Raw genomic sequence first — 26,242 nt, 5'->3', positions numbered from 1 at the left:
TCCCTCCAAATCCGTCCTATCCATGTACCTGCCTAAATGTTTCTTAAACATTGCAATAGTACCCCCCTCAACTACTTCCTCCAGCAGCTCATTCCATACACCCAACACTCTTTATGTGAAAAAGGTATGCCTCAGGTCCCTAGTAAATCTTTCCCCCCTCACCAGAAACCTATGTTCTCTGGTTCTCGATTTCCCTACTCTGGGCAAGAGACTCTGCGTCTACCCCATCTATTCTCATGATTTTATACACCTCTATAAGATCACCCCTCATCCTCCTGCACTCTAAGGAATAGAGTCATAGCCTACTCAATTTCTCCCAATAGGCCAGGCCCTCGAGTCCTGGCAAGATCCTCGTAAAGGGGCTGTCGCACTGCGGCGACCTAAACCGCGAGTTAAGAAGAGTACCTTCGACCTTCAAGCTCGAGGGCACTCGCCTGGAAAACAGCGAGCTGGATCGACCGTCAGCGTTGAAACCGCGCGAGCTGGACACACTCACTCGCTCTCTCTCTCTCGTCTTATGTTGAAACAATTTCAGACATGATCCAAATCAGACTCAATGCGTTGAATGGACTAATTCTGCTCCTATGTGTTATGATCAGGTGCATAGATATTACCTTACACACCAATACAGAAGCAAGAGAGTGCTACACTGTCTTTCAGAAGAGATGTTGAACCAAGACACTGCCCATTTTCTTAGGTTTTGCTACTTCAACAAATATGGAATATTAGTCCTCTGTGTCAATTATATCAGTTGCCTTGTACAGGAATTGTTTTAGTTTACTTTATTGTCACGTGTACCAAATACAGTGAAAAACTTTTTGTTGCATGCTAACCAGTTAGTGGAAAGTATAAATGATTACAATCAAGCCATCCGCAGTGTACAGATACATGATAAAGGGAATAATGTTTAGTTCAAGATGAAGTCTAGTAAAGTCCGATTAAGTGTCTGCAGACCCGAAACGTCACCCATTCATTCTCTCCAGAGATGCTGCCTGTCCCGCTGAGGTTCTTCAGCATTTTGTGTCCGATTAAAGGCGGTCCGAGAGTCTCCAGCGAGGTAAATAATAGCTCAGGACCACTCTCTAGTTGTTGATAGGATGCTTCGGTTGCATGATAACATCTGGGAAGAAACTGTCCCTGAATCAGAGATGTTCACTATATTTCACTATTCAGAAATACTCTGTCCAATTTCAACACTGGAACCTTATTCAAATTACGTTTTCCCACTGAATATTTTGATGACAAAACTAAATTAGTCATCATGATGCAAGTTCCATAATATCTTTTTTCACTAAATTAATTGATGAGTGACAGCTGATGAAAGGGAAAATACTTCATTTTTATATCTGAACTGCAGAATCTAGGCTACACGTAACGTCTTTAAAGGTTGTATTGTGGAAAAACACACCGCGAATCCCCATGGACTGCATTGAGATGTGTAGGAAGGAACTGCAGATGATGGTTTAAACCACAGATAGACCAGCATACATGGCGAGTGAGAAGTTATTGTCAGACACGTTCAAGAGTTCAATGGTGCTTTATTTGTCACATATGCAACTGCATAGTGAAATTCTTTTTGCATATATCACAACGTAGGCGTTGCCATTTTTGGCGCCATTATTCAAAGTCTGGTAACATAAAGATGATAAGGGAAACAGGCCATTGTTAGCTGTTTGTGGGGTGAAAACGAGAAGCTAGTGCGATTTGGGCGAGGGAGGGATAGAGAGAGAGAGAGAGAGAGAGAGAGAGAGGGAATGCAGTGGCTACCTGAAGTAAGATAAATCAATATTCATACCACTGGGCTGTAAGCTGCCCAAGCGCTTCTCATTTTCACCCTACAAACAGCTAACAATGGCCTGTTACCTTTATCATCGTTACTTTTTTGCATATCTTTCATTCATTGTTCTTTGTCACATCGTTGTCTATATCTCTCGTTTCCTTTATCCCTAACCAGTCTGAAGAATGGTCTCGACCCTGAAACGTCACCCATTCCTTTTCTCCAGAGATGTTGCCTGTCCCGTTGAGTTACTCCAGCTTTTTGGGCCTACCTTTGGTTTCTGTCTCCACAGATGCTACCTACTCTACTGAGTTCTTGAAGCTTTTCTGTTTTTATTCCTCCATAAAACTCTAGGTTGGCTCTTTTATAGTTTTTTTCTTTTGCTAGGTGTCTGATTTGTTGCACCAATCCATCTGACACTTTGCAACTTAAATTTTTGTTTTAAGATTTCTAAAATGAAGTGCAAATTTTCTGCCCGCCTAACTTACAGTAAGAATTTTCTTCTGTAATTGGTTGGCGTTACTCTTTTCTATGAAGTCTAGATCTGATTGCTGAACTTTGAGGCTGCTGCTGTCTGGATGTTTAGTTACTGTGTGATAAATTGTCACCCTTGGCTTCTCCAGAGTCATCTGGCTTCCCATGTCATGTGTGGATGACTAAGAATGTTTGAGGTTGAGAAATAAATTACAGTAAACCCTTGTTTTATGAACCTCTTTCTAACGGATTCTGGTTGTAGCGGATGGACCAATCGGCCTTCACTGCCTTGCTTCACCGCCAGGCTGACCACAATCCCTACCCAGCCGTTTCCAGGCCGCGCCTGCTACCGCTACCACTGCCAACCCTTACCTGCACTCCGGCAGTCAGTAAATAGGTTATTACCTTCCCAACAGCCAACAATGGACCATTGTGCGTTTCACCCTTCCTTGTTTATCGTTGCTGTTGCATATTTTTCAATCATTTTACTATGTACATTTTCATAACTCTCTTTTCCCTCTACCCTGACTCTCAGTCTGAAGAAGGGTTCCGACCCGAAATGTCACCTATTCCTTTTCTCCAGATATGCGCTAGTCTGACCCACTGAATTACTCAGATGAGCTGAACAATTCTATGATTCTATCAGAGTGAAATTATTTAACTGGAAAGAAAGTCCCCTCTGGAACTTAGAGAATGGTTTGCATTCTTTACGTTGCAGAATAGATGATTTTAAAGAAAACAATCTTATGCTTGTAAACTACAATTGAGATGATAATTTAGGAAACAAGAATAACTGGCTTATTGTCTGTGAAGGCCCACCCACTGCTGACAGCATGTAGCTGCAGAGTAACTGATGTACAAGGAAGCTTTTGTGACTGTTGTATGGTCTGTAATTTCACTGCACTGATTGGATTCAATATGAATTTGTATGTGGGAATAAGAATTCAAAGTCCAGATTTGCAAGGATTTTCATTTTACATTTTTGTTGCTTGTATGAAGGAAAGCAGGCAAAAATGGAGGCCTATATACTGTGATTGCTCTTCAATTTATCTGTGATGTTTTATGTTGGCTCCCACATCACATTACTGGGTTGTCAGCTTGTGAATCACCCATAAACTGAAACAAGGCAAAATAATTTGGTATGTTTATTAATCAATGTGCTATAACGCATTGTTCCTTTCACTAGAATTGTGGCCTGTGTTGCATTGGATCTAAAATTATACCAGCATTTTGTTCCGTCTATCATCGTTGAAGCTTCCAATCCATCTTGCTTTTTATTTGGGTGGATGAATGTAATGGTTGAGGAGTGGCGGGAGGAAGCATGGATAGACTATTCTATTCTTTGGTGCCTTAAGTCTGACCTTGTGTTTTGCCCTAGTTGTTGTTTGATGCCAGATTCATATGGAATATTAAATCCTAGTTATCCCCACTTTGCGGTGAATGTGAATGTGACCAAAACTAGTAAGTGGAACTGAACACTTGTTCACAGAGAGTGCTCAGTTAACCCTTAATGCATGACAGTCAAGAAAAAACAATTGTAGTGCAGGCCATAAATAAAAGGTTACGGTATTTTATGGGGAAAACGTGTTGGTTATATCAAAGATTAGTTGCTATCAGTTTAGTTTAGTTATTATTGTAACGTGAACCGAGGTACAGTGAAAAGCTTTTTGTTGCGTGCTATCCAGTCAGTATTATCAGGGCAGTGCTATTTTTAGAAAGATAATATGCCAAGGTTCAAAGTGTTTGGATCTTTCACATATTATAGAGCATTTGGTTCTGTGTATCAGTCCTATTTCACGCCCCCCCCCCCCCCACCTTATTTCCCTGTAGCCTGTTCTGCCTCACCTTCTCCTAACTTCTCCAATTTGCCTGCCACCCACCTACACTGGAAGTAATTTACAACAGGCAGTGAACAACTCCCATCGTTCTTTGGGGTGTGAGAGGAAAGGGGAGCACTTGGAGGAAACCCATCCACTCACAGTGAGAATGTACAAACTCCACGGAGACAGCTGTAAAGGTCAGGGTCACTGGCGTGGTGCAACAGCAGCATTACTTGCATGGTCGTTGTACCGCCCAATCATTTACTCATTTCCTTGGATGTGTGTGTGAGGGTGGTATGACGGATGGAGATGCATTACAGCATACTTCAAATCTTTTTTTAAATCAGCCATTGCTCTTTAGAATCTGAGAATTATACAACAAAGGGATGCACAAAGATGTGACCAGTACGGGAGGGTTGGAGTTATAGGGAGAAGCTGGATAGGCTGTGGATTTGTTCGCTGGTGTGTGGGAGGCAGAAGGAGATGACCACACGGAGGTTTATTAAATAATGAGTGGCATAGATAAGGGAATGGTTACAGTCTTTTTTCCAGGGTAGGGAAGGCTGGAAGTAGAGGGCATAGGTTTTTAGGAGAGAGTGAAAGATTTAAAAGGGCCCTAAGGGGCAATTTTTCCACACAGAGGGTGGCAGATATATGGAACGAGCTGTCAGAAGGATAGTTGAGACGAGTACAATTGCAATGTCTAAAAGACATTTTGTGAAAGTTTACAAAAAAAATTGAAAATTTACAACATATCCATCAATGCTCGTTAAATGCCAGACACTCTTTAATACAATCTAAAGTACTACATAGATTGCACTATTCTAAAACAAAATTAAACAGAATTTTTCCAAATATCTCCCCTATCTGTGACAAATGTCAATGCTTAGAAGCTAATCTAACATATTTTTGTAAACTGCATAAAAATTAAAAATTTTGGACAGATATCTTTAAAATTGTTAACATCCAATTGGATCCTGACCCAAAACGAATAATATCAGGAATATCAGAACAAAGCATAAAACTTACAATAAATCAAATACATTTCCTTGATTATAGTATAATAGTTGGGAAAAAATTAATATTAAAATTTTGAAAAAATCCAACGACCCCCACATGTGGGTCACGGAAATGTCTGTGACCTTACACTTGGAAAAAATTAGACTTGTCTTAATTGACAAATCAGAACTATTTGCTAGAATATGGTCTCCATTTATTGATTTTCTAAAAGGGTAAACTGGTTCAACACGGAAGCTGGACTGAAACTTGAATCCAGGACTGGATGAACAATTACACTCTATAATCTATGGACCTATCTCCAAAATTGTGTTATTGGTAATCCTCTTTGAAATTTTTTTTTTTCTATCCCAAATCTTAAATTGTGGAGTACATAGGTAAATAAATAAATGATGGGTCTTTCTCCCAAATATTATGGAGGGCACTGTAAATCCACTTCCGCTACTCATTAAATGCAATGCTCTGGGTTAGATGGCTGTGACTAGAATCAAATTTCTTAATGTTGCCAACTATAATTCATGCAGTACCTGCAGTAAAAGCTTAATCAAATCTGTACATTTTTAATAATGTTGAATAGTTTTTAATGATCAATAGGAAAAGAGAGGATGAACTAAATCTATCACGGTGCAGAAATTAACCTTACTTAATATTTTATTAATTAACTCTATCTGCTTTGGAACATAGAATATAGAAAGGTACACTACAGCACAGGAACAGACACTTCGGCCCACAAATTCCATTCCGACCATGCTGCCAAGTTAAATTAATTTCCTCTGCCAACATGTGAGCCATATCCCTCTATTCCCTGGAGATCTATGTGTCTATCCAAAAACCTCTTAAATGGCAGTATAGTAATTTTCCAAATTCCGCTGTGCAAATGTATCACTTAATTCTCTGTTAAATTAAGAAGAAATTGCACAGATAATGTTTTTTGATGATATCTGGATGTTATGGGCAAGACCAGCAATAATTTACCCATATAATTAGCCTTGAGAAGGTTGTAGTGACTCACCTTCTTGAATTTCTGAGGTCCCTGTGGGGCTGCTAATGCCCATTGACAATGAAGGAATGACAAAGTTTCTAAATTGATTGATTGAAAGATACAGCATGGAAACAGGCCCATTGAGCCACCGAGTCTACGCCAAATGTCAATGTTTGCAGGCTAGTTATCTGAAATTGGAGAATTCAATGTTTATACCATTAGGTTGTGAGCTACCCAAGTGGGATATGAGGTGCTGTTCCTGCTGTTTGCGTGTGGCCTCCCTTTGGCAATGGAGGAGGTCCAGGACAGTTAAAATTGTTTTTATCAACCGGGAGATCCAATAGGCCTTGGTGGACTGAGCGTAAATGTTTGGTGAAACTGTCGCTGATTGTACGCTTGGTCTCGCCGATGTGCAGGAGACCACTATGGGAACACCAAATGCAATTACTGAGGTTAGAGGGGATGCAGGAGTCCGAGTATTGGTAATACTGTTGAATGTAAAGAAAAGGCGGTGAGACTTCCTCTTGCTTTGATTATTTAGCTCATGCCTGTACATCCAGCACATGCTGTATTCTGACACAAGTTGCTTCACATCTGAGGACTTGTCAACAAAACTGAACACTGCAATGGCGGGTAGTCAATCCTCTTCTAATGTTTTACGACGGATGAAACATTTTCCTCTACGATACAGTTGAATACACTAATACCCATGGACATTAATTTTATTCGGACTCCTTGATATCTGGAATACTTGGGACAAGACAGCAGGATTGTTGACACTTTCTTGCTGATTGAGAGTAGGCAATGTAGCAATAACGGAAGAAGATAGAGTGATGGAGGAGCTCAGCGGGTCAGGCAGCATCCCTGGAGAACGTGGATAGGTGATGACTAGGCACGGGGCCCTTTTTCAGACCTCGGACCCCATCCTCTGGTTGTGGAAAGGATGTTTCCACTAGTGGTGGATGTGGAGAGGATGTTTTCATGAGTGGGAGAGTCTAGGACCAGAGGCCATAGCCTCAGAATAAAAGGACGTACCTTTAGAAAGGAGATGAGCTGGAATTTCTTTAGTCAGAGAGCGGTGAATCTGTCAAATTCATTGCCACAGAGGCCTGTGGAGCCCAAGTCATTGGCTATTTTTAAGGTGGGGATTGCAGGTTCTTGATTAGTAATGGTGTCAAATAAGGAGAATGGGGTTGAAAAGTAAAGGTAGATCAGCAATGATTGAATGGTGGAGTAGAGCCGTTGGGCCGAATGGCCTAATTCTGCTTCTATAACTTTTGAACTTATGAACCCTTCTTCAGAGCAATATTGGAAACTACCATAAAGATTCATTCAATTAATCATCTATTAATTAAATAAATATTCCTGCTGAATTTAAGGATTTTCTTCATATTTGTTAACATTCTTTAACATTCCAGGTAAATGACCTTTTAATGAGTTTGGAGTTGGACGTCAGGCGTGTAATTAAGGATGAACACGGAGGAACTGGAGCTACTGGGCGACTCTAAATACAGAAACTACATAGCAGCAGTGGATAAAGCGTTGAAAAACTTTGAGTATTCTAGTGAATGGGCAGATTTAATATCAGCACTGGGTAAACTTAACAAGGTAAGCACAGGAACTGAGAACTTTTAATATTGATTTAGATGAAATTGTAAAATTACTACTCTATGAAGTTGAAATGTTGCTGATCTTTCTACTACATATTAAACATTAAACCTAATCTAGTTGGACACAAAAAGCTGGAGTAAATCAGTGGGTCAGGCAGCATCTCTGGAGAAAAAGAATAGGTGACGGTTCGAGTCAAGACCCTACTTCAGACTGATAGTCAGGGGAAAGGGAAACGAGAGATATAGATGGCACATCGATAGCCTGAATGAAGTTGGTTTTGTTTATTGTCACGTGTACCGAGGTACAGTGAAAAGCGTTTGTTTCATGCTAACCAGGCAGTGGAAAGACTGTACATGATTACAATTGAGCCGTCCACAATGTACAGATACATGATGGAGGGAATAACGTTTAGTTCAAGATAAAGTCCAGTAAAGTCCGATGAAAGATGGTCTGAGGTTCTCCAATGAAGTAGATAGTAGCTCAGGACTGCTGTCTAGTTGTTGATAGGATGGTTGAGCTGCCTGATAACAGCTGGGAGAAAATGTGGGTCACGTGTTTTTGAATTCGTTAATGTTTTTTGCTTACCGAAGAGCTCTCTGAAGTCAGCTATATAAGTAACATCAGCAATTTGGTCTCTTAGGCATTTACATCATAGCTCAGTTACGAGTTTTTTCTAGAGGTCTATTCTCTGCAGGAAAGTTGGTAGTTAATCCATGCAAACAGAATATCGGGATAATCTGGGAGTATTAATGTACTTCCAATAAAGGTTTTTAAAAACTGTGGTCTATGTTGAAACAATATCAGTCATGATCCAAATCAGACTCGATGGGCTGAATTGACTAATTCTGCTCCTATGTCTTATGATCAGATGCATAGATATCAGCTTACACACCAATACAGAAGCAAGAGAGTGCTACACTGTATTTCAGAAGAGATGTTGAACCAAGACACTGCCCATTTTCTTAGGTGTTGCTACTTCAACGAATATGGAGTATTAGTCCTCTGTGTCAATTATATCAGTTGCCATGTACAGGAGTTGTTTTAGTTTACTTTATTGTCACGTGTACCAAGTACAGTGAAAAGCTTTTTGTCGCAAGCTAACGAATTAGCGGAAAGTAAAAATGATTACAATCAAGCCATCCGCAGTGTACAGATACATGATAAATGGAATAATGTTTAGTTCAAGGTGAAGTCTAGTAAAGTCCGATTAAGTGTCTGAAGACCCGAAACGTCACCCATTCCTTCTCTCCAGAGATGCTGCCTGTCCCGCTGAGTTACTTCAGCATGTTGTGTCTACCAAAGTCCGATCAAAGGCGGTCCGAGAGTCTTTAATGAGGTAAATAGTAGCTAAGGACCACTCTCTAGTTGCTAGGATGCTTCAGTTGCATGATAACAGCTGGGAAGAAACTGTCGAATTTCAAAACTGGAATCTTATTCAAATTAAGTTTTTCCACTGAATATTTTGATGACAAAACTAAATTAGTCATCATGATGCAAGTTCTATAATATCTTTAATTTCACTAAATGAATTGATGAGTGACAGCTGATGAAAGGGGTAAAAAACATTTTAATATCTGAACTGCAGAATCTAGGCTACACGTAACGTCTTTAAAGGTTGTATTGTGGAAAAACACACCGCGAGTCCCAGTGGACTGCATTGAGATGTGTAGGAAAGAACTGCAGATGCTGGTTTAAACCACAGATAGACAAAAAAAGCTGGAATAACTCAGCGGGACAGATTGAAGAATGGTCTCGACCCGAAATGTCACCCGTTCCTTCTCTCCAGAAATGCTGCCTGTCCCGCTGAGTTACTCCAACTTTTTGTATGTATCTTCGACTGCATTGAGATGATGGAGCATAATTAGTTTTAAGGAAGTAAATTGAAAGACAAATAATGGCCTCAACTCTTCTTTAAAATGGTGCCACACCTGGGAACATTCTCAATTGAATGTCTAATATTTGGATAGGTGTATGAATAGGAAAGGTTTAGAGGGATCTGGGCCAAACGTAGGGAAATGGGACAAACATTCCTAGGCATGTTGGTTGGCACTGCTCTACCGTATCGGCCTAGATTTTGTGCTAAAGAATGAGAGGTGAAATTGCCACATCAACAATGGTCATAGATCAATTGGTTGCAATCAATAAGAAAACCATAGATGAGTCAAGAAGAAATGTTATTAACATCTTCTGCAGTGCAATTTTTGTACATTAGGTCTAATATAGTTTAGATTAGTTTAGAGATACAGTGCGCAAACAGGCCCTTCAGCCCAACGAGTCCGCACCGACCAGCGATCCGCACACATTAGCACTATCCTACACACACTGGGGACAATTTACATTAATACCAAGCCAATTAACCTACAAACCTGTACGTCTTTGGAATGTGGGAGGAAACCGAAGATCTCTGAGAAAACTCACGCGGTCATGGGGAGAACTAATACAAACTCCATACAGACGGCACCCGCAGTCTGGGTCGAACCCGGGTCTACGACGTTGCATTTGCTGTAAGGCAGCACTTTACTGCTGCACAACCGTGGCTGCTTTTCTTATGCTATAACACTAGTCTAAATCTAAAAATTCTGTATTGCTCTTTTAAAGAAAATTATAAGCAAAAGTATCACTTACAATGGTCAGTACAGACTGTGGGAAGAGGAAATAAGTAAATACCTGTCATGCTTTACTGATGATCATTTAAATAATTTGACCAATTTTGATCAGTAGCTATTCAATAATACTTTGTTGTCACTTGTACCTAGTACAGTGAAATGCTTTGGTTTGCATACAACCCGGTAAACTCATGCAGCAGACCTCATCCAGGCAGTACACAAATGTTGCACGTTTTGGCGCCGACAAAGTTACAAAACTTTACTGAGTCATAGTTTAGTTTATTGTCACGTGTACCAAGGTACAGTGAAAAGCTACGAAAAGTGTCATACAACACGGAAACAGGTCCTTTGGCCCAAATTGTCCATGTTGACCAAGATGCCCCTATCTCCGCTAATCCCAAATGCCCACATTTGGCCCATATCCTCTAAACCTTTCCTATCCATGTATCTGTCCAAATGTATTTTAAATGTTGCTATAGTACCTGCCTCAACTACCTGCTCTGGCAGCTTGTTCCATACACCCACAAATTTCAGCTGCAGAATAATGCATAATACTTTCTACAACAGATCATCATGACTCCAGTACTACAGTTGCTTTCCTAATGTAGCAACTGAAGACAATTACAAGTTCAAAGAATAATACAATAATTATTTTCAGCCTACACACAATGGGCTAAATCTCGTATTGAAATGCTGATGCAACTTAAGCAGTTGAATTCAGAGAGTTCTTATTGCATTTTTAATGCTCTTAAAAATTCAGGATGTAAATGAGTTTGTGGAATAAAATGGCATAAAATCACAATAGAATGTATTAATTAATGTGAAAGAAATCTGCTCTTTTGGATTCAAATGCAGCTTTGCTCACTAGGTCCAATAAACAAATCTGGTTGAGGATTGCTTTTAGTTCAGTTTTTAAATATTGGGAGGCGCAGTGGCAAAGCTGGTAGAGATGCTGCCTCACAGTGTCAGAGACTTAAGTTCGATCCTGACCTTGGGTGCTGTCAGTGTGTGGAGTGTGTACATTCCCACGTGACCGCACGGGGTTTCCTCCGGGTGCTCCGGCTTCATCCCACATCCAAAAGGCATGCGAGTTTGTTAATTAATTTCCATTGTAAATTACCCTGGTGTGTAGGGAGTGGATGTGAGAGTGGGATAACATAAAAACTAGTGTTAACGGGTGATCGATGGTCGGAGTGGACTCAGTGGGTCGAGGGGGCTGTTTCCATGCTGTATCTTTCAATTCAATTGATAAATATGCGTGTGAACAAAGAGATTGTCTACCTGTAGGTTTGTACATGTAATAATGCTGAATTTCATCTACAATAATGTACCATCTCGTCAAGATATTGCTCGTTCTGACAGAAGTCCATTTATTTCACATTGAGGAATACATTCTAACGTTTATTCCACAAACTCATTGTGAGCAAAGAGAAACCTAGACCTTTATTCAGCTCTGAACCTCAGTAATTAAAGGACAGTTAATCATACTTTATCAATGCCGAATACTTTTTTGTTTCTTTGGACTTAAATGTGGCTCTGCTCATGTGTACAAGAAAATAATCTGGTTGAGGACTGCTTTTAGTTACATTTTTTCAGCAGTCTGAACGTTTGTACAGAATTAATTTCTAGAAATAAAACTTGCATCTTACAGGGGTTTAACAACAATAAACCAATATAAAATGAATTCCAGGGCACACTGCTATTATTTGCTAAGAGTAATGTTTCATTTACAAATTTAAATGATGCCTGTAAATAATTGCATTAGAGAATTGCAGAGGTAACGGTGGAGTTTTGAAATAGGATATTTCTTTGAAATATTTGTTCCTTCAACTATCAATATGGTACGTTAGACTTAGGTTTATTATTGTCACGTACTGAGTTACAGTGAAAAGCTTTGTTTTGCTTGCTAGCCAAACAAATCAGATAATACTGTGCATTTTCGAGTACAGATACAATAGGTAGAACATGGGGAAGATACAGGGTGCAAGATCTAGTTCTCAGCATTGTAGTGGACCTGTTCCAAAGACAAAATCCAATGTCCACAATGGCGCAGCTGTCAACCGGACAGTGCCTAAGCTTATTGAAGGACCGTTCAGGAGCCTGATAACAGAGGGAAAGAAGCTGTTCCTGAGTCTGGTGGTGCGTGCATTTAAATCTAAGGGTTTAAAGTACAGAAGATAGACACAAAATGCTGGAATAACTCAGCATGACAGGCAGCATCTCTGGATGGAAGGAATGGGTGACGTTTTGGGTCTGAATCAGGGTCTCAACCCGAAACGTCATCCATTCCTTCTATCCAGAGATGCAGCCTGTCCCGCTGAGTTACAACAGCATTTTATGTCTATCTTCAGTGTAAACCAGCATCTGCAGTTCCTTCCTGCACAGTTTAAAGTATAGGTTTAGTTTAGTTTAGAGATGCAGGCAGAAACAGGCCCTTCGGCCCACCGAGTCCGTGCCGACCAGTGATCGCCGCACATTAACACTATCCAACACGCATTAAGGACAATTTTACAATTTTACAATTTTATCAAGCCAATTAACCTACAAACCTGTGTGTCTTTGGAGTGTTGGAGAAAATTGGAGAAAACCCACACAGGTCACACAGGGGGAACCCGGGTCTCTGGCGCTGTAAGGCAGCAACTCTACTGTTGTGCTACCATGCCGCCCAAGGCTTTTACAAATGGTACTTGCGAGACAGTGAACATATGTTCAGAATTTAGACATTCCTTGATGATAATAGAAGAGAAGAAGCTGTTTATTTATAGGCAGCTGAATTCGTGCGAATATACCATCACAGGTTTGGCTAGATTTGAACTCTGTGCAAGGATTGTTGCCTTGGTATCGAACATCTAGTGTCTGATCACTGATTTTGTTTTTTACATGCAGGTTTTACAGAACAATGCAAAGTACCAAGTGGTCCCAAAGAAGCTAACTATTGGCAAGCGCTTGGCCCAGTGTCTTCACCCAGCTCTGCCCAGTGGTGTTCACCGAAAAGCTCTGGAGACCTACGAGATCATTTTCAAAATCATCGGCTCTAAAAGACTGGCCAAAGATCTCTTCTTGTACAGGTGTGCAAAAGTTAATTAGTTTTAAAAGAACTGAAGTACATGTTTGAAAGCAAGGAATGAGTGCAATAGACATCAGGTCACTAATGTCCAAAGTAATTAAAAGTAATTTGATTGTAAAAACATTGCCGCAAATGGTCATAGTGTCATAGAGTCATAAGAGTATGTATACAGGTCCTTCGTCCCAATATGCACATGCCGGCCAAGATGCCCCATCTACGCGAGTCCCACGAGTCCATATTTGGTTCATGTCCCTCTAAACATTTCCTATCCATGTACCTATTCAAATCTATATAAGTATATATCTAAAACCCTCATCTTGTTTGTGATTCTGTGTGTCTGCGTGCGTGTGTATGTGCTCCCGGAACTACGCCAAAACGGTACACGATAGCAGTACACAATTTTTTTACCACCTTACTCACAATTGTAGTGTGTTTTTATCAAGTTTCCTTCAGATTGATGTTATATTTTACAGGTTATTCACATTTTTAACTTTACAAAATCCAGTTTGAAGTTGCAGTGGCAGTGGCAGTTGGCAGCTATGATGTCACAATGGTATCTCATTTACATAAACTGTCCCTCAGCAGTGTTCCACTGGCAGTTAGAAGCATATGACGTCACAATGGGATCTAATTTACATAAACTGCCCGTCAACAGTGTTCCACCCAGTGCGATGAGAGATTTGTTACATTGTTGTAAGGAGAGAGGGGAGGAGAAGTGTTATTTAAACATTGTGTTTAGTGGGGCAGTGGGATAGGGGAGAGGTGAGGAGTGGGGGAGCAGGGAGATAGAGTGAGAGGAGGGGGGTTATGGAGGGAGGGAGTGACTGAGGGTAGGGGAAAGGAGAAGGAGGGAGAGGTGAGGGAGGGAGGGGAGGGGAAAGAGGAGGGAGGGTGAAGAGGGAGAGAGAGTGTTGGGGATGAGGGGGAATGGAGGAGGATAGGTGTAGGAAGGGATGGCGAGGCGCAGTTGGGGACGGTTGCCGTGACTCGCGTCAGAACGGGGATCTCTGACGTCACAACGGGAACCCTTCAGCCACGCCTGCGCAATTGGCTATGGGTGAGTGGTGGAATATTGCGTTTGGGGACCAGCCCGTGTGACACTATACATAACTAAAACTCTCATCTTGTTATCTTCTGGTTTGCGTTATTTTCACAATTGCGCAAAAACGGTACGCGATAGTGCTACGATTTTTCGCCACCTTACTCTCCGTTGTCCTGTGCTGCAAATGCACCAAGTTTTGTTCTGATCGGTGGTATATTTTAAAAGTTATTAAGGTTTAAAAACCTCAGCTGTCAGTCACCGCCTGCCTCCCTGCCGGCGCCGCCCGCCTCCCTCCCTGCCAGCGCGGCCCGCCTGCCTGCCGGCGCCCACCTTCCTGCCGCCTGCCTGTCTGCTGGCATGGCGTTCCTGCCGGGGATCCTGAGGCCTCGGCGCTGAGCCTGGCTCTGAGGGCACCGATGGCTGATGCTCCTCCGGGGCGTGCAAGAAGGGGAGGAGTGGCAACCTCGAGATCCTGGGAAGGTGAGGAGAGAGAGTGGGGGGATAGGAATAGGAGGGGGTAGGGAGGGAGGGGAAAGTGGGGGAGGTGAGGAGGGAGAGTAGGGGAGATGGGGGGGGGATATGGGGAGAGGAGGGGGGGTAGGAGGGGAGAGGAATTATGGAGGGAGGGGGTGACTGAGGGTAGGGGAAAGGTGAGGGAGGATTGGGGGAGGGTAGGAGGAGAGAGGAACGAAGAGGGAGAGTGGGGGAGGAGGGGGGGAGTGGGGAAGTATGGAGTGGGGAATAGAGAGGAGGGCAGTGAGGAGGGATAGTGGGGGGGATAGGGGGAGGTGAGGGGTGGGGGATATAGGGATAGGAGGGGGGTAGGGAGGGAGGTAGTGACTGAGGGTAGGGGAAAAGGGAGGGAGAGGAGGGGGGATGGGAGGAGAGGAGGAGTGGGGAAAGAAGATGGAGGGTGAAGAGGGCGATGGAGTGCTGGGGGATAAGGGGAAATGAGCCGAGCCTGCGCAGTTGGGGGCTACGGGTGAGTGGTGGAATATTGTGTTGGGTGAACGGATTGCGTTAGGGGACCAGGCCTCTTGTGTGACTGACCCAATGGGTCCCACTTAGTCTAGTATATTACTAAAACTCTCATTTTGTTTGTGTGTCTGCGTGTGAGTCATGCCCTGAATTACGTCAAAACGGTACATGATGGTGCTACAATCTTTAGACCACCTTACTCACCATTGTCCCGTGGTGTGTTGTATCAAGTTTTGTTCACTTTGATGGTATATTTTACAAGTTATTGTGTTGGGGAACGCCTTGCGTTGGGGGAATGGGTGAGTGGTGGAATATTGCGTTGGGGAAATAGGTTGCGTTAGGGGTCTAGGCCTCCCGTGGAAGCTATGGTTGAGTGGTGGAATATTACGTTGGGAAACGAGTCGCGTTGGGGGACCAGGCCTCCCATGTGACAGGGACCCAACGGGTCCCACTTGGTCTAGTATCCTTTAAATATTGTTATAGAACCTGCCTTAACTACCTCCTCTGGCAGCTCGTTCCATGTAGCCTATACCCTACGTGGGAACATGTTGAATATCACACTGCCGACCTTAGATTTTGCACAAGTTCGTCTTTAGGTAGTCCCTTAGGATCAATGATGCTATGCTTTCATCAAAGTAAGTAAAACAAGATGAAGTTAAGACAAGAGGGAAAATATTTTGGGGATTACAGCAGGCATCCTTTCTCACCCAGAGTGTGGTGAGTACCTGGATTGCACTCCCTGAGAGAGTGGTTGAAATTGGGCCACTGACAGCCTTTAAGAATACTCTGGAATGGCGCATGAAGCACTTAGGCATATGAGGATATGGGCCAAGTGCTTGGAGATGGTGTTAGAATGGCTGGGTGCCCACTGGTTAGAATAGATATGATGGGCCGAATGACCTGTTTCCATGTTGTACGTCCCTGTGGTTCTGAGCTGGTTAAGGAGGCAGATGTGGGAGTTGCAGAAAGGGTAATCAGTGGTTGGTGTGAACTCAGTGGGCTAATGGGCCTATATCCAGGCTGAATCTTTCAGTCAGTTCAATCTATGGAAAGCCCAATGTGTTCATTGATGTCCTTAATTCCCCTGTCCCACTTAGGAAACCTGAACGGAAACCTCTGGAGACTTTGCACCCCACCCAAGGTTTCCGTGCGGTTCCCGGAGGTTTTTGTCAGTCTCCCTACCTGCTTCCACTACCTGCAACCTCCGGCAACCACCTGCAACCTCCAGGAACCGCACGGAAACCTTGGGTGGGGCGCAAAGTCTCCAGAGGTTTCCGTTCAGGTTTCCTAAGTGGGACAGCGGCATAAGGGAAAGGAACTTTGACTGTGTCCCATTCTAATTTGGACATGATTCTAGTGGCACCCAGTGTGACTGGTGGTTCAAGTCATTCATTTATTTAAAAAAAAGTTCCTTCAGGTGAAAGCCATGGATAGGATGTTTTCACTAGTGGGAGAGTCTTGGACCAGAGGCCATAGCCTCAGAATAAAAGGATGTACCTTTAGAAAGGAGATGAGGATGAATTTCTTTAGCCAGAGGGTGGTGAATCTGTGGAATTCATTGCCACAGACGGCTGTGGAGGCCATGTCAATGGATATTTTTAAGGCGGAGATTGACAGATTCTTCATTAGTAAGGGTGTCAGGGGTTTTGGGGAGAAGGCAGGGTTATGGGGTTGAGAGGAAAAGAGATCAGCCATGATTGAATGGCGGAGTAGACTTGATGGGCCGAATGGCCTGATTCTGCTCCTATAATTTATGAAAGTGCAGGAAGAACTCAACGGGTCAGGCATCATCTGTGAAAGGAATGGACAGGTGATGATTCGGGTCAGGATCCTTCTCGGAGTGATCAGTCCCAACGAGTGTCTCTCTGGTGGTGTCTCTTTGCTCAAGACAAGATTCCAGTTTCTTGCGTCTTATCCGGTGAGAGCTGGTGCATTCAGGAGAGATGGGGAGAATGATTTGTAACACCCTTAATAATTGGAAATTATTTTACTCTCTCCTCAGTTCTGGTCTTTTCCCACTTCTTGGCAACGCGGCAATGTCTGTTAAACCCGCGCTTCTGAGTTTATATGAAGTCTACTTCCTGCCACTGGGCAAAACTCTGAAGCCAGGATTACAGGGACTGTTGACTGGGACATTACCAGGCCTGGAAGAAGGATCTGAATACTATGACAGGTGAGGATTTGTGAGCTGAGTATTTATCGAGTCACGAGTATTTGATTGTCATGTGTACCGAAAATGGAACGATGAAACTCTTATTTGCAGCAGGATGACAAGACTTTAGACTTTACAGATACAGCATGGAAGCAGGCCCTTCGGCCTACCGAGTCCGTGCCGACCAGCAATCACCCTGTACACTAGCACTATACTACACACTAGGGACAAATTACAATTTACAGAAGCCAATTAGTTTTGAGATACAGCGTGGAAACGGGGCCTTCAGCCCACGGAGTCCATGCCGACCATCGATCACCCGCACACTAGTTTTATCCTACACACGAGGGACAATTTACAGAAGCCAATTAACCTACAAACCTGTACATCTTTGGAGTGTGAGAGGAAACCAGAGCACCCGGAGAAAACCCATGGGGGTCACAGGAGTGAACTTGCAAACTTCTTACAGACGGCACCCGTAGTCTGGATCATACCCGGGTTTCTGACCCTGTAAGACGGCAACTCTTCCGCTGTGTCACCTGTAAACACGATAGATAACATATAATAAACAAAAATTCAACAAATTAATAACCCCAACAATAGTGCAAGAAAGCCTGAAGTCCTTTGTGCAACCAAAGACAGTCCATAGCTTAGTTAGTGTTGTGTGGTGTTCAAGAGCTTGTTGGTTGTTTGGCACATATTTTAAAATATCACAGACCCGTTTATCATTAGATCATTTAAGCATCATCTAGTAACCATATTCTATTATTGATTGCTGTTGAAGAACTCTTTTATAATATTCTATTTTGGTCAGCTGTACGTTCATCTAGAAACAATCCCCCAGCTGTGCGTCCTCACTCTTATAATTGCATACTACCCAGACTTAAATGTATTATTGTCCTATGCTGATCCCTGGGTGCTAATCCTGGAGCATTCTAACCAACCACACTGTGGGAAGTCTTCATCAGATGAACGCAGTGAAACACCTTGTCAGGTACAATCAGGGACTGGTGATGAATATTGGTTTTCCTTGCATCATCCACACTATGAATTAATAAATAATAGATATCCCTCCCATTGCTGCTTTTGATCTCTGTTGCCGCAATCTCCAACGTTCAAAACGTAGTTGTAGGTGCAGCATTTTTTACATCTTTTAGAATTTAGAGATACAGCGCGGAAACAGGCCCTTCAGTGGTCCACACCGACCAGTGATCCCTGTACACTAGCACTAACCTACACACTAGGAACAATTTACAGAAGCCAATTAACCTACAAACCTGTACGTCTTTTGGAGTGTGGGAGAAAGCAGGAGCAGCCGGGAAAACCCGTGCGGTCACAGGGAGAAGGTACAAACTCCATACAGGCAGCACCTGTAGTCAGGATCGAACCCGAGTCTTTGGTGCTGTAAGGCCGCAACTCTAGCGCTACGCCACTGTGCCGCCCCACACCATTAGTGTATTTAAATATTTTTGTTTGAGAGCTGGAGTCTCCTCAAATGTATGCCTTTGAACTGCTGTTTATACCCAAGGATGTGATGGTTTGCTGGAGAGATACAGCAAAGATTGAGCAGGTTAGGGCTACTTTTATATAAAATACTTGCAAGTTATTGCTGCCTCTGTCTGCAAGTTGTGAATAATAATGTTCCTAGAAATAAGACAAGACTAAATGGTTTGGCTACCTAGATAAATGAAATTGCTGGTGATAAATGCTAAAACAAAAGTCTCGAGCCGAAACGTCACCCCTCCTTTTTCACCAGAGATGGTGCCTGACCCGCTGAGTTGCTCCAGCACTTTGTGTCTATCACTGATGAATGCCCTGTGTCTTACAATGATTAAATTGTCTTTCTTTATACACAGGGCTAACTCATTGCTGGAGAAGGTAGCGGCTGCCGTGGAACAGTCTGCATTTTATGGTGCACTTTGGGGGAGTATTCTGACCAGTCCTGCTGTACGGTTGCCTGGAATCACCTTTGTGCTTTCTCATCTGAACCGGAAACTTTCCATGGAAGACCAACTCTATATCATTGGTAGCGACATTGAGCTGATGGTACTGAGAATTTTGTTACTATGTAGACCACTTTAAAAAGAAAATCCATGTCATGGTGAAGTGAATTAAATCTAAAAGTCAATGTAAGATTAATTTGCTTCTTTTGGGTGAAGACACGTATTTTGAGTGATTTTGGTTAAAACTTGGGTCATAAAGTCTTTTCAAATACTTGAGTATCCTCCTTTGATTGGAATGTTATGGCCTGTTTCCGTGCTCTATGTTCCTAGTGTTCTAATATATTACACTTTTGTGTGGCAGGATGCAATCTGAAGAGACTGTTCCCCTCCTTGTATCCCTTTTGTTCTCACGCCTTACCCAGCTAACAATGGGCCATAATGGGCTCCACCATTTCCTGAGGTCATCTGTTGCCGGCCCTGATTTGTTCTGCTCTTTTCTCACATCCAGTTCACCCCCCCCCCCCCCCGCCGCCATTCCAAGTCTGATCTTTCAGTCTGAAGAAAGGTTCCGACCCAAAACTTCACCTATTCCATTTCTCCAGAGATGCTGCCTGACCCGCTTAGTCGGCAAGGACCTGTTTCCAAGCTCTTTGTCTAAAGTCTAAACTAAAGTAACGGACAAACATCGAGACAAACTGCATAAGGGTGCTGAATAAACAATCATAATTGATTTTGAATCCAGAGTAGTTTTAAGTTTTCTTGATTCGAACAACGTTGCTATTTTTCTTGTTCATTCTGGTAGGTTGAAGCAGTCAGTGTTTCGGTGCAGGACTCCAGTGTCTTGGTGCAGAGGAGCACCTTGGATCTCATCTTGTTCTGCTTCCCTTTTCATCTGTATCAGGTATGAACACTTCAATTAGGAAACCTAAAAATAAGTCAAATTTATAAATGCCTGGGATATTGAGAGAATCATAGAACTTTACAATGTGACACTTGGCTCACCGCATCACCGTCAGATTCCAAATACATTTATGTTTACTCCTTCTCTACACACCTTTTACAGAGTGAATTAGCCAATGAAAATAGTGGCTTTGACATCAATGCTGGATATGACCCAAGGAGATAATAATAATAATAATAATAATAAATTTTATTTAATGGGCGCCTTTCATACATCTCAAGGACACCTTACATAGTAATCGGAATAAAAACATATAATCGGAATAAAACAAGTAATTAAAGACATCACAGTGACACAAATTAAAAACAGAATTAAATCCAAAAACAGAAAATCAAAAACACAGTGTGAAATGCTGGCAGTGGCATAGTGGCGCAGCAGTAGAGTTGTAGCCTTGCAGCGCCAGAGTCTCAAGTTCAATCCTGATGACCAGAGTTTGTACGTTCTCCCTGTGACAACATGGGTTTGTTCCTGGTGTTCTGCTCTCCTCCATCATTCCAAAGTCGTGCAGGTTTAATTGGCTTCCGTAAATTTCCCCAGGTTTGTTGGATAAAACGAATATGCAGGTGATCGCTGGTCAGGGTGGAATCGGTGGGCCTAAGGCTTACAAAAAGGACGTGTTTTTTTAAGAATGTAAAACCCAGCATTATTCAGATATCTCTAGGTAAGAATGTTATTGTTCGTAGTTAAAAGATACAGCAAGGAAAGTCCATGCTGACCATCGATCACCCATTCACACTAGTTCTATGTTATCACACTTTTTCATCCCCTCTCTACACATTCAGGGAAATTTTTTTAATAGAACCTACAAACCTGTATGTCTTTAGGATGTGGTAGAAACTGGAGGAAATCCACGAGGTCACAGGGAGAACGTGCAAACTCCACACACAGACAGCACCCGAGTCAGGGTCTCTGGTGCTGTGAGGCAGCGGCTCTACCAGTCGTGCAACTGTGCCGCCCCATTAAAGATGCAAATATCATTGAATTTGGAAGCTTTTGGATAATTTCACAATTCATGACACAAATAAACATACTTTTTTTAAAAGAAAGCATCTTTTAATTTGAATATTAAGGAAGGTTGAAAGGTTAAACCAAGATGAATTGCATCTCTGCATATTAATAAAAGTCAGGGAAGAGATAGCACAGGATTTTTATATGGTGGTTAGTGGCAGAAAAACAGTGGATTGCTGTGCTGAACTAATTATTATTTGAATGTTTAAATTGGTCCATGCATTTAGTTTAGACTCAGCTGCAATATATTAATATACACCAGCCCAACTTGTCCGTGCCGACCACGATGCCCCTTCTAAGCTGGGGTGTGGGCCTAACAGGCCCATTTGCCTGCGTTTGGCCCACATTCCTCTAAACCTTTCCTATCCATGTACCTGTCCAATGTTTTTTAAATGTTGTTATGGTACCTCATGTTGAGTTTCATTGGGATTGTGGAGAAGGTTGAAGTTGGGGAGGGGGTGAACTGGAGAACTGGAGAATTGAAGAATTGAAGTAACAGTCAATTGGAAGTTTGGGACACATCAGCTGACTAAATGGAGGTGTCCTGCAAAGCAAAACGTACTTCAGTATCAAACCTCCTACATTAATGCAAATGTATTTTCTTCCCTTTTATTTCATAAGGCCACGCGCCCTGATATGATACAGATATTATCTGCAGCTTTACACGTGGTCCTCCGGAGAGATATGTCCCTCAATCGCAGATTGTATGCATGGCTTCTGGGTGAGTTGGAAGCACTTTTGCAAGTATATACCTATGCTTTAACTCTGGCTGTGTTATTCCCAGCTCACCTGACGATATATAACATTCTAGGGAATGGTGAAAATGTAGACATTTAGATATGCAGCATGGAAACAGGCCCTTCAGCCCACTGAGTCCGTGCCGACTAGCGATCCCCGCACACTAGCACCATCCCACACACACCAGGGACAATTTACAATTTTTACCACACCAATTAACTTACAAACCTGTACGTCTTTGGAGTGTTAGAGGAAACTGGAGAAAACCGGTTCATGGGAACCTCATGGGGGAGAACGTACAAACTCCATACAGACAGCACCTGTAGTCAGGATCGAACCCTGATCTTTAGTGCTATAAGGCAGCATCTCTACCGCTGCACCACTGTGCTGCCAGATACTACGCTCTTTTCAATGTTCAGCAGTTTATTTAGTTTATTGTTTATTGTGATATGCACCGAGGTACAGTGAAAAGCTTTTTGTTGTGTGCTAACCAGTCAGCAGAAAGGCTATACATGATTACAATGGCTCCCTCCACAGTGTACAGATACAGGATACATGACAGTAATCAATGTTTCTTTGTCCATTCTTCGTGATGTTCCGTGGTCATGAACACTTACTGTGGTACAACTGTGTATCTGAATGTGACATATTAAACAGTATATGCCTGTTGTTCCCTTGACAAACAGTCTCCATTCTGAATATCAGTAAGCCTTTTGGATGGTGTAGGAAGGAACTGCAGATGCTGGTTTACACCACAGATAGACACAAAATGCTGTAGTAACTTATCGGGTCAGGTAGCATCTCTGAAGAAAAGGAAATGGTTACGTTTAGGATTGAAACTTGTTCTTAACCTTTTCATACCTCAAGTTTCCCTTCCCCCTGATTCTCAATCTGAAGTGGTTTGGTTTAGTTTAGTTTATTGTCACGTGTACTGAGGTACAGTGAAAAGCTTTTGTTGCATGCTAACCAGTCAGCAGAAAGACAAAACATGATTACAATCGAGCCATTTAGGGTTTCAACCCGGAATGTCACCTATTTATTTTCTCCAGAGCTGCTGCCTGAACTGCTGAGTTACTACAGCATTTTGTGTTTATCTTGGATGGTGTATTACATGGTTCACAAGACATTTTCTGTGGGCAAATCAAGAACTCTGATAATAGCTATGAGAACTCTAATAAGAGTTACCAGTTCCTATCCATCCACAGTTGTAGATGATGCTGTTGTACAGAATGCCCCATTGAGAAGTGTAGATTGGATTCTCGTCTGTTTCTGTACTCAGTCTTACACGCACTCCTTGTAATGGGAGAGGTCGGAAATTTTTTTGTATTTTGCATGTTTCTGTGACGATTTTATAAGAGTAGCTAAATTGCGATGCGTGCAGTTTAGTATTAGTCTATATATTATAAATGAGTTGGTACGTTCTCCCTGTGACCACGTGTGTTTCCTCCCATGCTCCAAAGATGTGTGGGTTTATTGGCATCAGTAAGATTGTAAATTGCCCCTTGTGCGTAGGATAGTGCTAGAGTACGGGGTGATCGTTGGTCGGCGTGGGCTGAAGGGCCTGTTTTCGCGGTGTATCTCTAAAGTCTAAAATTAAGAATAAAGTCTAAAGATTGGCGATGGGAAAACTCTATTACTGTCGCTTTTGTTGTGGCCCGTCTTGTCTTCAGATCCGTTTCCCACTTCATTCTTTTCAAATTGGTTGCAGCAGTTGTGTGTTGAATTTAAATGAGACACTGGATTAGTGTTTTATAACATTTTATAAACCATCCAGAGTGTCTTTAGATTTTCTCAAGAATGTGAAGCTGGCAGTGTGATTCAGAATCAGATTTCACGCTGCCACAGGAATGCAGTCAACAGAAATCAAGGATCTTTCCACCTCGGTTGTTCCCTTTTCTCCCTACTCCTGTCGGGCAGAAGATAAGAAGCTTGAAAGCACTTACCGCCGGACTCAGGAATAACTTCTTTCTTTCTGTTATCAGACTTCTGAACGGTTCTTCCATAAGCTAAGGTGTGGTCCTGATTTTCCAACCTACCTTATTGTGGACATTAGACTTCTTCTCTGGAACTGTTACTCTACAATGCCGTAACTCTATATTCTGCACACTGATATATTTCTCTTTGCTCTACCTGTTGGATTTGTGTGTTGCTGATTGTATTCATGTACAGCATTGTCTGATTTGACTGGATAGCACGCAAACAAAGACTTTCACTGTATCTCGGCACATTTCCATACATCAACTAATACTAAGATGTAAGCATTTAATGTCAAGATATTTTACTCCTCCAAAAGCAAAAAAATCTGTGGAGAATTTTGTAATCATTGAATAACAAATTATATGTAACTTTTCATTTTGCATTCTTTAAATGGATTATAATTTGGTAAGTAAAAAGCTTTTGTACTTAATCTGAAGTCAATGCATTGGTGCAGTAGTTAGATCTACGAACACATTTTGATTGTGTACATTTAACTCTATTCTTCAATTTACTTAGGGTTGGATAACAATGGTGTTATAGGCCCCAGAAGCACAAGGCACAGCAATCCAGAGGAACATGCAATCTACTATTTCAATACCTTTTCCAAAGATCTACTGATTCAGGTACATTTATTGTTCTTGCCCTTGAAGAACTTCTTTCTGCAGAGGGGTTTTCGGGGTGGTTTTCAGATCTGTTGGGGATGGAATTGTAGGGGAAATGTGTGTACATCAGGTGTGGCACAGGGAAAGGAGGTGAGGTGGGGGGGGGGGGGGGGGGGGGTTAGAAAGTTAGAAATAGTGACCAGAATCTAACCAGGTTCATGCTGAAAATGGATGAAGGAAAAAACTTGCCAAAAATCAAGGTGCTGAGGAGGAATTTACCTGAACTTCAGTTAGTTCAGCAATGGGAGATATCTAAATGTTCAACACATAAGATACAGGAGTAAAGCAAATCCACTTAGTGTACCACACTTTGGGATTCTGTCGATATAAAGGGAGGTTGGAAAAACGTGGCATTTGATAATGATGTAAATATGTCTGATGGTAAATATGGGAATACCCTTCAAAAGCAGAAGTTATAAATGTGAAATCAAGAGATTTGAATGTACGGAGTTGACAAACTCAGTACGGAGTTTGTACATTCTCCCTATGACCCCGTGGATTTTCTCCAGGTGCTCCAGTTTCCTCCTCCACTCCAAAGAAATGTTGGTTTGAAGGTTAATTGGCTTTGGTAAAATTGTAAATTATCTCTAGTGTGTGTGTGTGTGTGTACTAGTGCTAGAGTACGGGCTAATCACTGGTCGGCATAGTGGGCCGAAAGGTCTGTGTCTGCGCATCACAATACAATACAATTCAATTTATTGTCATTTGGACCCCTTGAGGTCCAAACGAAATGCCGTTTCTGCAGCCATACATTACAAACAAATAGACCCAAGACACAACATAATTTACATAAACATCCATCACATTGCTGTGATGGAAGGCCAAAAAAACTTTTCTCTCCACTGCACTCCCCCCCCCCCCCCCCCCCCCCCCCCGATGTCAGAGTCAAAGTCAAAGCCCCCGGCGGGCGATGGCGAATTGTCCCGTGGCCATTAAAGCCACGCCGGGTGATGCAAGGTCGCACACCGGGTTCTTGGTGTTAGAGCCCCCGGCGCGCGCTCGCGAGTCCCGCAGCCATTCCAAGCCGCGCGGGGCGATGGTGTAAGGCCCCGCTCCAGGAGCTCTTCAACCCCGCAACTCGGGCGGGAGAAGTAGCCGTTGCGGGAGCCCCGAAAAGCGGTCTCCCTCCAGGGACCCGCGGGCTCCCGGTGCCGCCGTCCGCCAGACCCGCAGTTGCAGCCTCCGAATATCCGGGGGTCGGGTCGCAGCAGCGTCCACCACAGCTCCACCCGCTCTGGACTCGGCCAGCTCCGCGACGGTGAGGCACACCTCCAACATCTGGAGTCAATCCAGACCTCGGGTGCTGCCTGTATGTGGAGTTTAAAACATCTCCTTGTGACTGTGGGAGGTAACTCCAGGCGCTCTGATTAATTGGCTACTGTAAACTGCCCTGACTGTATGCAATAGTGGTAAAATGTGGAGGGAAT

General features: G+C 42.7%; 1 protein-coding gene across 5 annotated transcripts in view; it reads left to right on the top strand.

The window, feature by feature from the left end:
• The window catches only part of dop1a (DOP1 leucine zipper like protein A), a 96,018-nt gene that overhangs the window by 1,895 nt on the left and 67,881 nt on the right, over nucleotides 1–26,242 (top strand). For 3 of the 5 annotated variants that reach the window (XM_033025636.1, XM_033025635.1, XM_033025639.1), the window contains exons 2-8: nucleotides 7,489–7,678; nucleotides 13,174–13,355; nucleotides 17,377–17,547; nucleotides 19,383–19,572; nucleotides 20,272–20,370; nucleotides 22,060–22,159; nucleotides 24,670–24,776. In XM_033025636.1, the coding sequence (XP_032881527.1) occupies nucleotides 7,541–7,678; nucleotides 13,174–13,355; nucleotides 17,377–17,547; nucleotides 19,383–19,572; nucleotides 20,272–20,370; nucleotides 22,060–22,159; nucleotides 24,670–24,776 (987 nt within the window). In that variant the 5' untranslated portion in view covers nucleotides 7,489–7,540. Of the gene's footprint in view, nucleotides 1–3,289; nucleotides 3,391–7,488; nucleotides 7,679–13,173; nucleotides 13,356–17,376; nucleotides 17,548–19,382; nucleotides 19,573–20,271; nucleotides 20,371–22,059; nucleotides 22,160–24,669; nucleotides 24,777–26,242 lie in introns of those variants that run through there. The other 2 variants (XM_033025637.1, XM_033025638.1) reach the window with 2 other exon arrangements.

This window comes from Amblyraja radiata, chromosome 8 (genome assembly GCF_010909765.2).
Source record: "Amblyraja radiata isolate CabotCenter1 chromosome 8, sAmbRad1.1.pri, whole genome shotgun sequence".
NCBI lineage: Eukaryota > Metazoa > Chordata > Chondrichthyes > Rajiformes > Rajidae > Amblyraja > Amblyraja radiata.
This window is presented reverse-complemented; position numbering and strand designations above follow the sequence as displayed.